Raw genomic sequence first — 11,837 nt, forward strand, 5'->3', positions numbered from 1 at the left:
GTGTCTCTTGCCTCAGCTCCGTTTCGATTTCTACTTCGAATGAGTGAATCGCGCGGGAAGATGCTTCAATGAATAGCTTGAACCTCTCGTTAAGTGCGGTAATTAATAATAATTTGAGTGATTGAAGAGAACAATCGCGAACGAGGGAGCGAGCTTGCTTCGAAACGCGTATGAACGTCGAGAGTGCGAACAAGCAAGCTCAAATATATGCGTCCACGATTACAATTCCGTTTTTCGTTAAAGAGCAGGCACATACGTAATTCGCTCGTTCACGTAGTTCGTCACGTAAATGTTTCAAATTTATTTGTACGTGTGCTCTTTTATATTTCTTTACTTTACCGAAACTTTACGTTAAATTGTATCGTTAGTAAAAATTTATTCGCGATCGTTCTCGCAGCGCGGTGATCGCGCGTATACCATAAAATACGATAAACCGTCGCCGCCGAGATACTTGAAAATTATAAAACATTCTCTCTTACTTGTTCCCCAAATATTTATTCGTTTTGCTCACAAAATTTTCCATAACGATCGCCTATTGTATCGCATTTCGTGCTCATCTTGTCTTGCAATTTATATAATATAAATATAAAACTTATAACTTATAATCCTTAGAATTAAGTAGAATTTTCTGAGTGTAATTCATTTATATTAAACTCTAAAAAACAACGTTCTATTATAATAGCAAATAAAAGCGGGTTTTAATTCTGGCATTTCGAGGAGTCCACGGGGAGAGGAAATCCGCATTCTCTTTTTCTCTTTCTCTCTCTCTCTGTCTCTCTTATACTTTACATAAGAGTACATCGCGATAGCTCTCCTATACTCTTAAGCTTACGCGATTTATAATTCGTGATTCGCAGTTCGCTATTCGTATGAGATAAATGGACAGATTTGCGAAGTTCGCAACAGAGAGAAGCCCGAGAGTGCTCACTTAGGCTTTTTCAGGCTCTTCTCTGATTCGCATTCGTTGCTTACCAACCGATTTACCAGTAAAGCGATTTTTAAACAAATTCAAAGAACGTGAATCATGAATCAATGAATTTATGTTGTGATATATGTTGTGATGTACTTTTACATATACGGAAAAATTAATAAGTAACGAGGAAAAAGTGGGCTTTTGGCAGTCAAACGCAGTTATTAACGTGTATGCTTTTGATATTCATAGTCTGCAAAATAATCGGTCCAGAAATGAAAGAGAAATAAAATCAACTTGCCAAAACCAGTCCAGAGAACGTGAGATCGTCTCATTACGTCATTTGAAGACTACGAATATTAGTAAAATTTTGCTAGTATTTTCTCGTGAAAATTACACTATCTTTAACCATTCAATCACTTAATGCTCGTCGGAGAGCGTGAGATTATTTAATTATCTGTCAACGCTTCGTTGAAGGTGGCTCAAAGTAGAGCCGAAACGTAGAATTTATAACTTTGTATTGTTAATTAAATGTTGCATAACGTTAACTTACGTATAACTTACTGTATTTAACTCTCAAACCTTTTTCCTTGTTACTTGTTAATTTCAAGAGTCTTTACTTAATTATCCATTCATTTGAATATACGGAGTAGTCCATTATGGATTATACCTCGGGTTATACCCAATCGATTAAACTAATTATTTTTATTGTCAATCTAGTCGATTAGATCAATCGAATTTTTATTGATTTTATATTCACGGAAGACGCCTTCTCTCGTGTAGATTAAATGACGCAACAATCAGTTTAAAGGAAAACACAAGCACTTGTTCGATGAAAACATTTTGCTCGGTCAATTTGGCGAATTTCTCTAAAGCTAGATTGTATTTTATATCTCGTGCGAATAATGATTATTATAAGTTAGTTTATTCTGTTTTTAGTACAAAAGGAGATTGTTCATATCGCAATAGAGATATGCAGTTTCCATAATTTATAAAAAATTAGCAAAAAGCTTCAATTTCTTTATGAGAAAGCTATCTACACCAATTGACTCGTGATGAAATCTAGGAAAGCCGTAACTTTCGAATATACGCCTGGGAAACCGGGTTCAGCGCACTTGAACCCATATGATACTATTCCAATAATGTAATTCGTTTTTGTATCTTGAGGATTGGAAGCCATCAACGGTCCACCACTGTCACCCTGAAAATCATTTCGCATCATAAGTAAATATTAATTTAACATATACTTATATCTAATAAATGATTAAAGATTACTCTTTTTTTTCAAGAATTTTAGTTTTGGAAATTACTGTATCGCTGTATTGTATTTATAATACGAGTTCGTTTCTCATTATATGTTATTAACATTTTAAATAAATAGATCATGAAAACATGCACAACAAAGATTTGGAAGTTGACAGAAATGTACAAATTTAGAATTTTATAATAAAAATAATATTGAAGTAATAGTGATAGTTATAAAATAATATTGAAATAATAGTGATGGTTTACAGGAAAGCAAAATTTGATTAAAAAATGGTTTAAATTGAAAATTAAGATTTCTTAGTTGATTTGTTTTGTTTGTTAAACCAATTAAAGGAGTGGGAAAGGGAAAGGGAGGGAGGGAGGAAGGGAAGGGGGAGAGAGAGAGAGAGAGAGAGAGAATCAATCTCTTATTAATTTTCTATTATAACTTTGCTATTCTCTTTCTCTCACCTGACAGGCGTCTTTTCCACCTTGAGCAAATCCGGCGCATAAAACGCGATCGTCAATCACTGTTGTCGGAAAATTCTGGAAGGCACTTTTGCATTCTTCTTGCGTACGTACAGGAATTTGTGTTTGCAAAAGTCGACTGCTTGCTGGTCCATCTAAAAAACAAAAGTAGCAATATAGCAAACCTTAGGATGTTTTAAAGTAAAAAAGATTATTGTATATTTATTATCAGATTAGCTAAGAAAAATAATTAAAAAAGGAATAAAAAATAATTAAATTTTTGCATTGTTTCTTTGTACAAAAAAGTAAAGTTTGAGAAAACGAGAAAAAATTGTCCGTGTATAATCATATATAAATAATAATCGTATATAAAATAAAATTATATAGAATATTGTATAATTTTACTTTATGTAGCAAAAACAATGCAAAAGTTATTTTTCTAATTATTTGTCAATTATTCTTTTTATTATTTTTCCTGTGTATACGAACAGAGATTATACAAGAAAAAGAATAACATATATAGATATATTTTATATATAGTTATATGTAAAAAATTGTACCCTAATTGTAAAATTATAGGAAATATTCAATTTATCCCACATATTACTTACGGAAATACACAGATCCCCATCCAACGACGAAAGGATACGTTCTCTCAAACTGTCTATTCCTCATAAAATCGTCCACCGGAAGACAAATAGGATGAAGCGTTGCTGAAAGTTACGAAGCATACCAATCTATCATATTGCGCGATGAGAAAAAAAAAACTGATATCCTAAAGCAATATCTAATTTTGAAAATTATAGGTATCGACACATCAGCTAATTTTGAAAATCGACTTCATAAATCTAATATCCATTTATACGTTTATAGAAAAGATATGACTATAAGCTCTAAGAGTTTATATCATATATCATCCTCATTTAAAAATGAAAAGAAGAAAAATAATATTTACACGACTTTTATTTCTGCATTCTTGATGTAAAATGATAATATACATTCATTAGCTAAGATTCGCATAAAATTAAAAGAAATGGATAGCGCACTGCGCGCACGAGAGAGCAGATAAAAAATTAATAATCGATTCTTAAGAAATCTCAATAAAATTGTATTTATTTTTCACTTCCTACTTCAATCAAATTTCGTGAATTAATAAATCTTATATTGCAATTTTTATTCCTTTAAAGGGCAATTGTATATCTATATAATATAAAGAAGCTTACGCGTAAAGGGTACTTCTTGGGTCGTTTTCAGAACCGCCACATCGTTTGTATAGGTCCTGGGATTGTACCCGGGATGCACTGTCTTCCTTTCGATGAAGTCCTCAAAGGGGTACGCCCCATCGTTATCACTGTTGAGATCCAAGTCGCCGACGCGGACTTTGTACAAATCCGATCGTCCGTGAACGCAATGTGCGGCGGTAAGCACGTGTCGACTAGAAATCAAAGCGCCGCCGCAAAGCCATTTCGGAACATTTGGATTTCTCGAGTTTACGTATCCGAGAGCGGTGATCCAAGGCCAAGCACCTGCAAGATTAATCGACTATTACTATCGACAACTGCAGCGGTAATCAAGTGCTGGAACAATAATGATCTAAGCCACCTTAATAATTTTCCATAAATAAATAAATAGATTACTGATATTTTAATTATTATAATATTGAACTTTAAGATTTTTTATTATCTATCAAAATCTAATTAAAACGGAATATGTAGAGTAAATCATTTAAATTTCTCGATATTAGTTTACTGAAGAAGACTTTTACTTCCAATCGTTCATAATGTAAAAAGACGGTTCAACGGAGAAAAAAAAACTCCTGCAAAATATATTTGAATGTTGTTGAATTGTTGAAAAACAAGAAAACAGACTTTCCATTTTCTGCAATAAATTGAAATAAATTTATCTCGAAAAGTTAATTAGAATTTTGAGACTGTTATTTGACAAGCGATCGAGAAATGAGTGTAATTGAGACACTGACATTTCTTAAAAAATCATTTGTATACCTAACAAGGCTGGCTGGCCACCAACGATTCTGCGTATCGTTGCATTACTGTATCCGCAGTTAGGTGGATACAAAGGACCATATGCGGTGTTCGTAACTTCTTTACGGTCCCGATCACCTTCCAAGTCGTTGTCCGTCCCGCCTGTATTTCCGCCGTCAATGCCGGACGGACAGCAAACCCAAGGATCATTACCTGGACCGTAGCCGCAAACGGAAGAACGGAGAAAATTGCCTACTTGCGGGTCGTACGGGTTTGATTTCAGGAGATTGAGTAACAACGTACACGATCTGATACTGATGCACGTGCCGGGTTGTCCCTGCGGATTTCGGCATGTACCTATATACCAAAATTCAAATTTAAAAGATATACACAAATGATAACGCAAGCACATCTTTGAGATATGTCAAAATTATTTTTGTTCTCTTTTCCTTTTTGAGGTACACGTTGGTGTAGCTTCAAGAATCTTTGCTTGTAATAAAAAAATCATAATCGTGAGCTTAAGAATTTATATGCCTTCCAAAAACGACTTCTTATATCGTCGATAAAAGCCGGTTGTTTAAAAATATTTAAAATACAAACATTTCTAGGAGCATCGACGGTAATTATGTTCATTATCAGTCAATCGCGTTTATCGTCAAATAAAATTAAACGTTTGATTTTTTATTGTCTCGGTACTCTTAGGTCTTATTAGTCAAGTATTTCAGGTGAAATACTTGACTGAAATGTTATCTTTTAAGAGGCCGATGATTCAATAGTCATAGTTTGATTAGAGATCGATTGAAACTGGATCAATTTTCTGCAGAAAAATCCATTTGATCGGATATTGCAATAATTTAAAGAATATAAATTTAATGATTCCTGCATGCACTTTCATTATTTGTTTCTGCATTATCAAAGTTCATAAATACCTGTTTTCCACCAATAATACACGCGTTTTTGGTAAACTTTTGCAGTTATTATATCAGAATTATATGAATTATTATATTTAGAATAATAAGCTCTAGTAAGCGCTTTATTTAATTACTAATAAGTATTATTATTATTATAGAATGACCAATTTTTTAATGTATTTAGAGGCGGAGTTAGCAAGTATTCGAGATAGAATTAAACTTCTACAAAACATAGAACAATGTACAAAAAAAGTTTGTTCTAATTATTTCTGTTAAATATTTCGATAATTGTTTGCCTTCTGTACATTTCTGAAAAGCGAATTTATCTTCTCTAAAGATCTCAATATGGTAATTATACTGTAAAATTTGTGTCAATAAAAATTATTATACGGCCGTATCGTAATGAAATAGCGCATGCAATTATTTATAATAAATTAATCATACTGCGCAATATATTACGCGTTAAACACTCGCGCACTACGATTTCCAATTATTAAAATGCTACCTGCAATATGACGTTTTACGAAAAGGTAATATTTGCCACAAACACATCTTAAAATTCAATGACTTATCGGTGACGAGTTTAAAGCATCCGGTACTGATTTACCTTGTGTACAATGGAATGCGTTTACAAGACAAGCGCGTGGCAGTCAATGCTAAATAGATATGTTTGCTGACAAAGTTTGTCAGATATTTATGCAACAGAAAAGAGAGAGAAAGAAAAGATTATAATTTATACTTCTTATAGCAAAGATGTAATGTCGTTTATAAGATTTTTTTCTCGGATTTTCTATATATAAAGATATTGATTTTTAACTATTTGTGTAAATATATTAGCAGACATTTTTATTGATATATTATCATTTGTTGTTGAGATTTTAGATCTTTTATGTCGTAGAAAACTTATTGGATTTGCAAAATATTTATTATAGAATTTATATAATCTTTTTATATCAAACGCATTTTGAGGCAATTAAATGTATGATTATTAGCGTATGAAACGGAGCAGTTCTTCCCAGTAAATCGTAACAATGTTTTATTCATAATAATTGTTCTGTGAACAGCGATTCTAAAATCGCGACCACATCCGCACATTCTTTGCTGATTCAATTATACTACAATACATGCGGTTAGAATATTTAATTAATCTTGATATTAGAAGAGAGAGTTGCGACGATTTTTATAATTACTTATTAATTTTTCTATATTAATGACTATTTAATATACAAACTATTTTCATCTTCCGTTTTTAATTAAAATTTCTAATTTAAACAAAAAGAAGTAGCTTCTAATAATGCGACTTGTTCTGTTCTTTCTAATGTACGATACAAATAATTGTTTATGAAAATTTTTAGCGTTTACCTTAAAGTGCGCATCAATTTACGTCACGCTAACTACGATTGCATATAGATCGATCGTAATTCTAATTCCCTTAACTTATGGTGACATATTTTCTCAGAAGCATCAGATCGCCAAGAAGAAGACATAAAATGTCGTAATAGCTGACCTTCACCAATGGCCAGACTACATACTTGAAACTCTCGTTCTCTCGATTTGAAGGATCTGGCCTTGGCCGTATTTACGGCCTTCGGACGGTTTTACGTCAATACTATAATTTCCCAGTAGTTTATGTAACGGGAAGATAATATAAAAAGTTCATTACGTAATAAATTGATTTAGCATGATCGAAAATATATTCTATAACAATACAGGTATTATTACGTAATAATAATATCAGTACTATGCAAGTGTCGACATGGAAAAATTACCTTTAGTTTATTACCTAAGTTTATTACCTTAATTGTTTTACCGTAATGCCTACTTTGTAATGTTACAAATTTTTTAAACATAAGAATTAATACTGCAAAGAGATAAATATACTTGTAAAAAGTGTATATATCTATAAAGCCTAAACGCATTTTTCCGATGACATTTTGACATTTGGACATCCTCTACGAGAAAAACCTAAACGAAGCTTCTGACGAGATTGTAGATAATGGAATCCGTAAGTTCGAAAAGATGATAAAAAGCATACCTTGAGAATGCGTCGACGGTATTAATGCACACAGCAAACCGATGAATACTAATACGACAGTCCACATTATGAATTGTTTAGGTATCCTAAAAATACAAATGTACAATGTTATTCAATTTTATTTGTTTATACTTATAAATAAATTATTTCCATCCTAAATCAGATTCAAATATAAGATTCTCACGAAATATTACACTAAATTCAGCCCAACGCTAGAAAAAATCTACCTTTCAGATAAGTTTCAGACTTGACTTTTAGATGACTTTTAGACTATTGTGATGTAATTTTACTTCCGCAAATTTTAAATTAACTAACATGAGCGCGGGAGATAATATGACCTACCACACGAAAATATATATAAACCACCTTCTCAACAAGATGTATAATCGCGGGCATCGCCAGTATATTATGTAGACATAAGAATCATTCAGGATTTACATTTAATTTATATGATAGTTAAATAGACTTCCTCGTATTTCCTTGCAGTGCTTAACACATTATTATCATGTATAATTTTGTAATCATTTATCTGCAATGACAATACCTAAGAATATTTTGTACGCAGTGTTGCTGAATTATTTATACGTAAATCTTATTTTGAAATATGACAAATGTGTTCTCCACATAGATATATGTGTCCTATCGATGTGTAAAATGACACACCGAAAACGTGCGATTCATAATTCATTCAGGTAAGCCTTATTTGTGTCTTTGATAATTGTTTCTGTGATTTAATGTGCTCTTAAGGTTTATTACAATCTACTAAAATTAATGTCTTACTACTACTTCCTATTAATGCTAAATAAATAGATACTAATAAATAATAGCTCTCTTAACATGGTGGACAATCATGCAACTGTAAAAATGTAGTCGAGATGTGTATGCAGCTAGCCACGGTTTATGTGCTCTATAATTAAATTTAATAAAAAACATGTAAAGTAAAAAGAAAGTTGAAACAGTTATCGTACGGAATGAAAGGGTAACCTTTAGAAGTGTAGTAATTTGTTTTTTTTAACACTCTTGTGCCAGAAAGAGACTTACTTTACAATTTAACGGTATTTTGCAACGTACTGTCAAATATGTTAAGCATAGATGTAATAGCAAGCTATCGAGAAGCAAATACACGAGAAACTTTCAAGACATCAATTTGGTAATATTCTATAGCATTTTATTTTCGCGTGCTTTTTCCATGCTTAGTTAAATTGCACAGTTAAATTGCAAACAGTAAAATAACTAGAATGCTTTTTTCCTACAAAAATGTTATTAGATACTATATATAATTTTAAATTTTTATGTTAAACTTTTAATAATCAAATTTAAAATTTTGATTAAAGTTTATTTGATATTAATTTTAGATTTTGCTGTTTTGCATTCTTTAAGCTTGATTTACTAAAATAGCTTTCTTTTCATTTGTTTCTTGATATTATATCTCACAAAATGGCTTTTATCAAAGAAAGAGTATTTAAATTTTCTATAAGAAATATTTTGTTTAAGTACTCTGCATGTTTCTATCACATATATTCGTGCTATCATTGTAATATTGCTTATTAAACATAACTATGATAACTATTAAACTATTGCGATAATTATTAAAATATTGAAAGCAACTTTCGCCTGTATTTTATATGTGTAGGAGTTAATAGGTGAACCAAAATAAGATGTTAAAGATAAAGGAGGACATAGACAAAATTACGAAGACATTTAGTGAACTGTAACGTAGTACGTGTGGAGATTTCAATGCCCCACCACTATAATTGGCGTGAAAATGAGTTCTGCTTGGGTAATCATGACATTGAATAGATGTGTATACAAGTTAATCATACTAGATGATCATAATATATAATAACATACGTTTGCAACCTAGCGTGACAACATTGCTATGAGGATTCCCCGGCAATCCTGTCTCATGGTCAAAGTTAATCACGAATTATATCTTGATCGTGTACCTGGTATTGATAAAATCGCTCTGAATTCAATAAAAATGACGTCACAAGGACGTCATCAAATATGCGTAGCACATGCGAAGGTTATAAAATTGATAAATCATTCGACTTCTCGAAATGTGCCGTGGAAAAGCAAATTAATAACTCAAACTTAAACTATACGATCTTAAAAAATTATATTTAAATTTAAAACATTCATATAGACATTACTATGCAAAAGATATTTCAAATTTTATATTTTTGATATTTTAAATTGTTACTGAAGAATCCAAAGCAAACTCAACAAATCGTCAACAAATTTGCAGTTAGAGGATCAGAGATCTAAAGTCAAATGAATGAATAAACCAAATAAGTAACATTTACTTCGCCAGTCAAATGAATAAATGTTGTATGAGTCTGATTGTCAACTGTAAATATTACATATTATATCCTAGAGCAGTATCTGAATTTATATCTCTTGCTCTCTATCATATGTTAAAGATAATAAAGATGTTCGTTGAAATTATATCTTTACTACAGCATATGTTAACAGGATAGATGTCGAAATAATTGATATGACGAACACGAATCGATAATCATGATAGCTGCATTAAAAATGTAATTATTATAGCAATATAGTGGAACTTATACATATGTTCGAGTCAAGTGTAGCGATTATCATACAGACCGATCAAGAGCTATTTGTAATTCCAACTTAGCTTCTTTTTCATATACGTAGTAACTTTCGTGAATATACCACGATCTTTAGCGGATATTTTAGCGCACACTCCTCACAGCACATAATCCATATAATAGCACTATATGATTGAAATTAAAAGAAGTTGAAACCGATGTAATGTCTTCAGATGTCTCGCTAATACAAAGACATGAAGGCAGTCTCTTTCGTTGCCACTTGTGAAATTACGAAAAATTAATCATTATTATTTATTTACCAATTACTGACAAATTCTAGAAAAATTTTATGTATTGAAATGTATCGAAACGGATCTCGACTTCTCTTTAGGATGGAAATTAATCAACTTTATTGTTACTCACTAAGTAGTTATTGTGTTACTGCTACGTGCTCAAACACGACTGAGAATCTATTTGCACGGAAAAGAAGACTCGAGAGGACACCGACGATCGGTGGATCAACGAGAGTCCTAACGATGAACACCGCACACGGACTACTGGATTGCTCCCCTCCGACATATTCGCTTTATAACGGACGAGGAGGCAATCATTCGACTGGCATTTAATTGCGTGTTGAGACGAGAGATTCTTCCGCATATTTACTCATGCAAATATAATATAATTATACGAGTTATCTAAAAACTGTTGAAATATATTTGCATGCCAGGTGATAGATAGGTCGAGGAAAGTGGTCCATCGTGTTCTTATAATATAAAATAATCGAATTAACATGTTAGCCTTCACTTCATACATCCGTATCCATAAATATCTTAATACTATATTTTTATTAATACATAATTTGTATCGTTTGCGTATTTGAGAAGAAGAAAAGGAGAATATTAATAGTTTTTAAACATTAGTACGTAATTGCGAATTTTAAAACATTCAGAGTATACTTCGATAATAGATAAGAATTATTTACTTCAAGTAGATAGTAGATAAGAATTACTTACTTCAAGTAGATAAGAAAATTCTATCGATTTAAATCGGATTTTATTTCATCTTAAGAAAATGTGAATCCGAGTTTTGTTACGAAGAAATGTCTAAATGAAATTACAAGTTACAAGTTATTAGACTTTACTATTCAGTTATTAGACTTTTTTTATTAATTTTTCTTGATAAAGTCTCGACTCTATTGCTCCAAGAAAAATGTTATTAACGAGATCTTGGTTTTAATATTATGTTAATTATTCTTTTATGCTACATCGCAGTATTTGTAAATTTAACTCACAGTTTCCTAATTGTAAATATGTTTTACTAATCAAAGAATACGGAAAGAATTGCAGCAAGAAATCCTGCAGAAGTTCTTTTTGCTTACGTTATCGACGTTTTGAAGAAGTATGACATAACTATTTAAACATATTTTCCATTGCAGTTCCATCGCATCGGAATGTACGAGTAATTCATATCTTAAACAAGCTAGGCACTTAAATATTTAGAAAAATCAAATTTTTGTAGAACAAACGTGATTAAACTGGAAAAGATCGAATTTAAATATATTAGTCTACGTGATAAGACACGTGACGTGCGATTCCGCGTATACACGATAATTACATTGATAATAAAAGAGCGATCAATCTCACATCTTTTGTATAGGATAATTGTAGACGCGTGTTCACTTCGTATCAAATTAATGATCAAAAAACATCTCGCATCACAAATATTTTGATA

General features: G+C 31.5%; 1 protein-coding gene across 1 annotated transcript; it reads right to left on the bottom strand.

The window, feature by feature from the left end:
* Positions 1-475: 475 nt before the first annotated feature.
* LOC139778846 (venom protease) lies at positions 476-10,688 on the bottom strand. Its single transcript, XM_071716951.1, has 7 exons — positions 10,530-10,688; positions 7,552-7,637; positions 4,627-4,962; positions 3,847-4,149; positions 3,235-3,336; positions 2,627-2,778; positions 476-2,111 (listed from the first exon to the last, which is right to left on the bottom strand). Exons 2-7 carry the CDS (start codon positions 7,616-7,618, stop codon positions 1,947-1,949), a joined length of 1,125 nt encoding a protein of 374 aa, XP_071573052.1. The 5' UTR covers positions 7,619-7,637; positions 10,530-10,688; the 3' UTR covers positions 476-1,946.
* Between the last annotated feature and the right edge of the window lie 1,149 nt (positions 10,689-11,837).

This window comes from Temnothorax nylanderi, unplaced genomic scaffold (genome assembly GCF_030848795.1).
Source record: "Temnothorax nylanderi isolate EJ_2023f unplaced genomic scaffold, tnyl_v1.0 TNYL_tig0199_pilon, whole genome shotgun sequence".
Classification (NCBI taxonomy): Eukaryota; Metazoa; Arthropoda; class Insecta; order Hymenoptera; family Formicidae; genus Temnothorax; species Temnothorax nylanderi.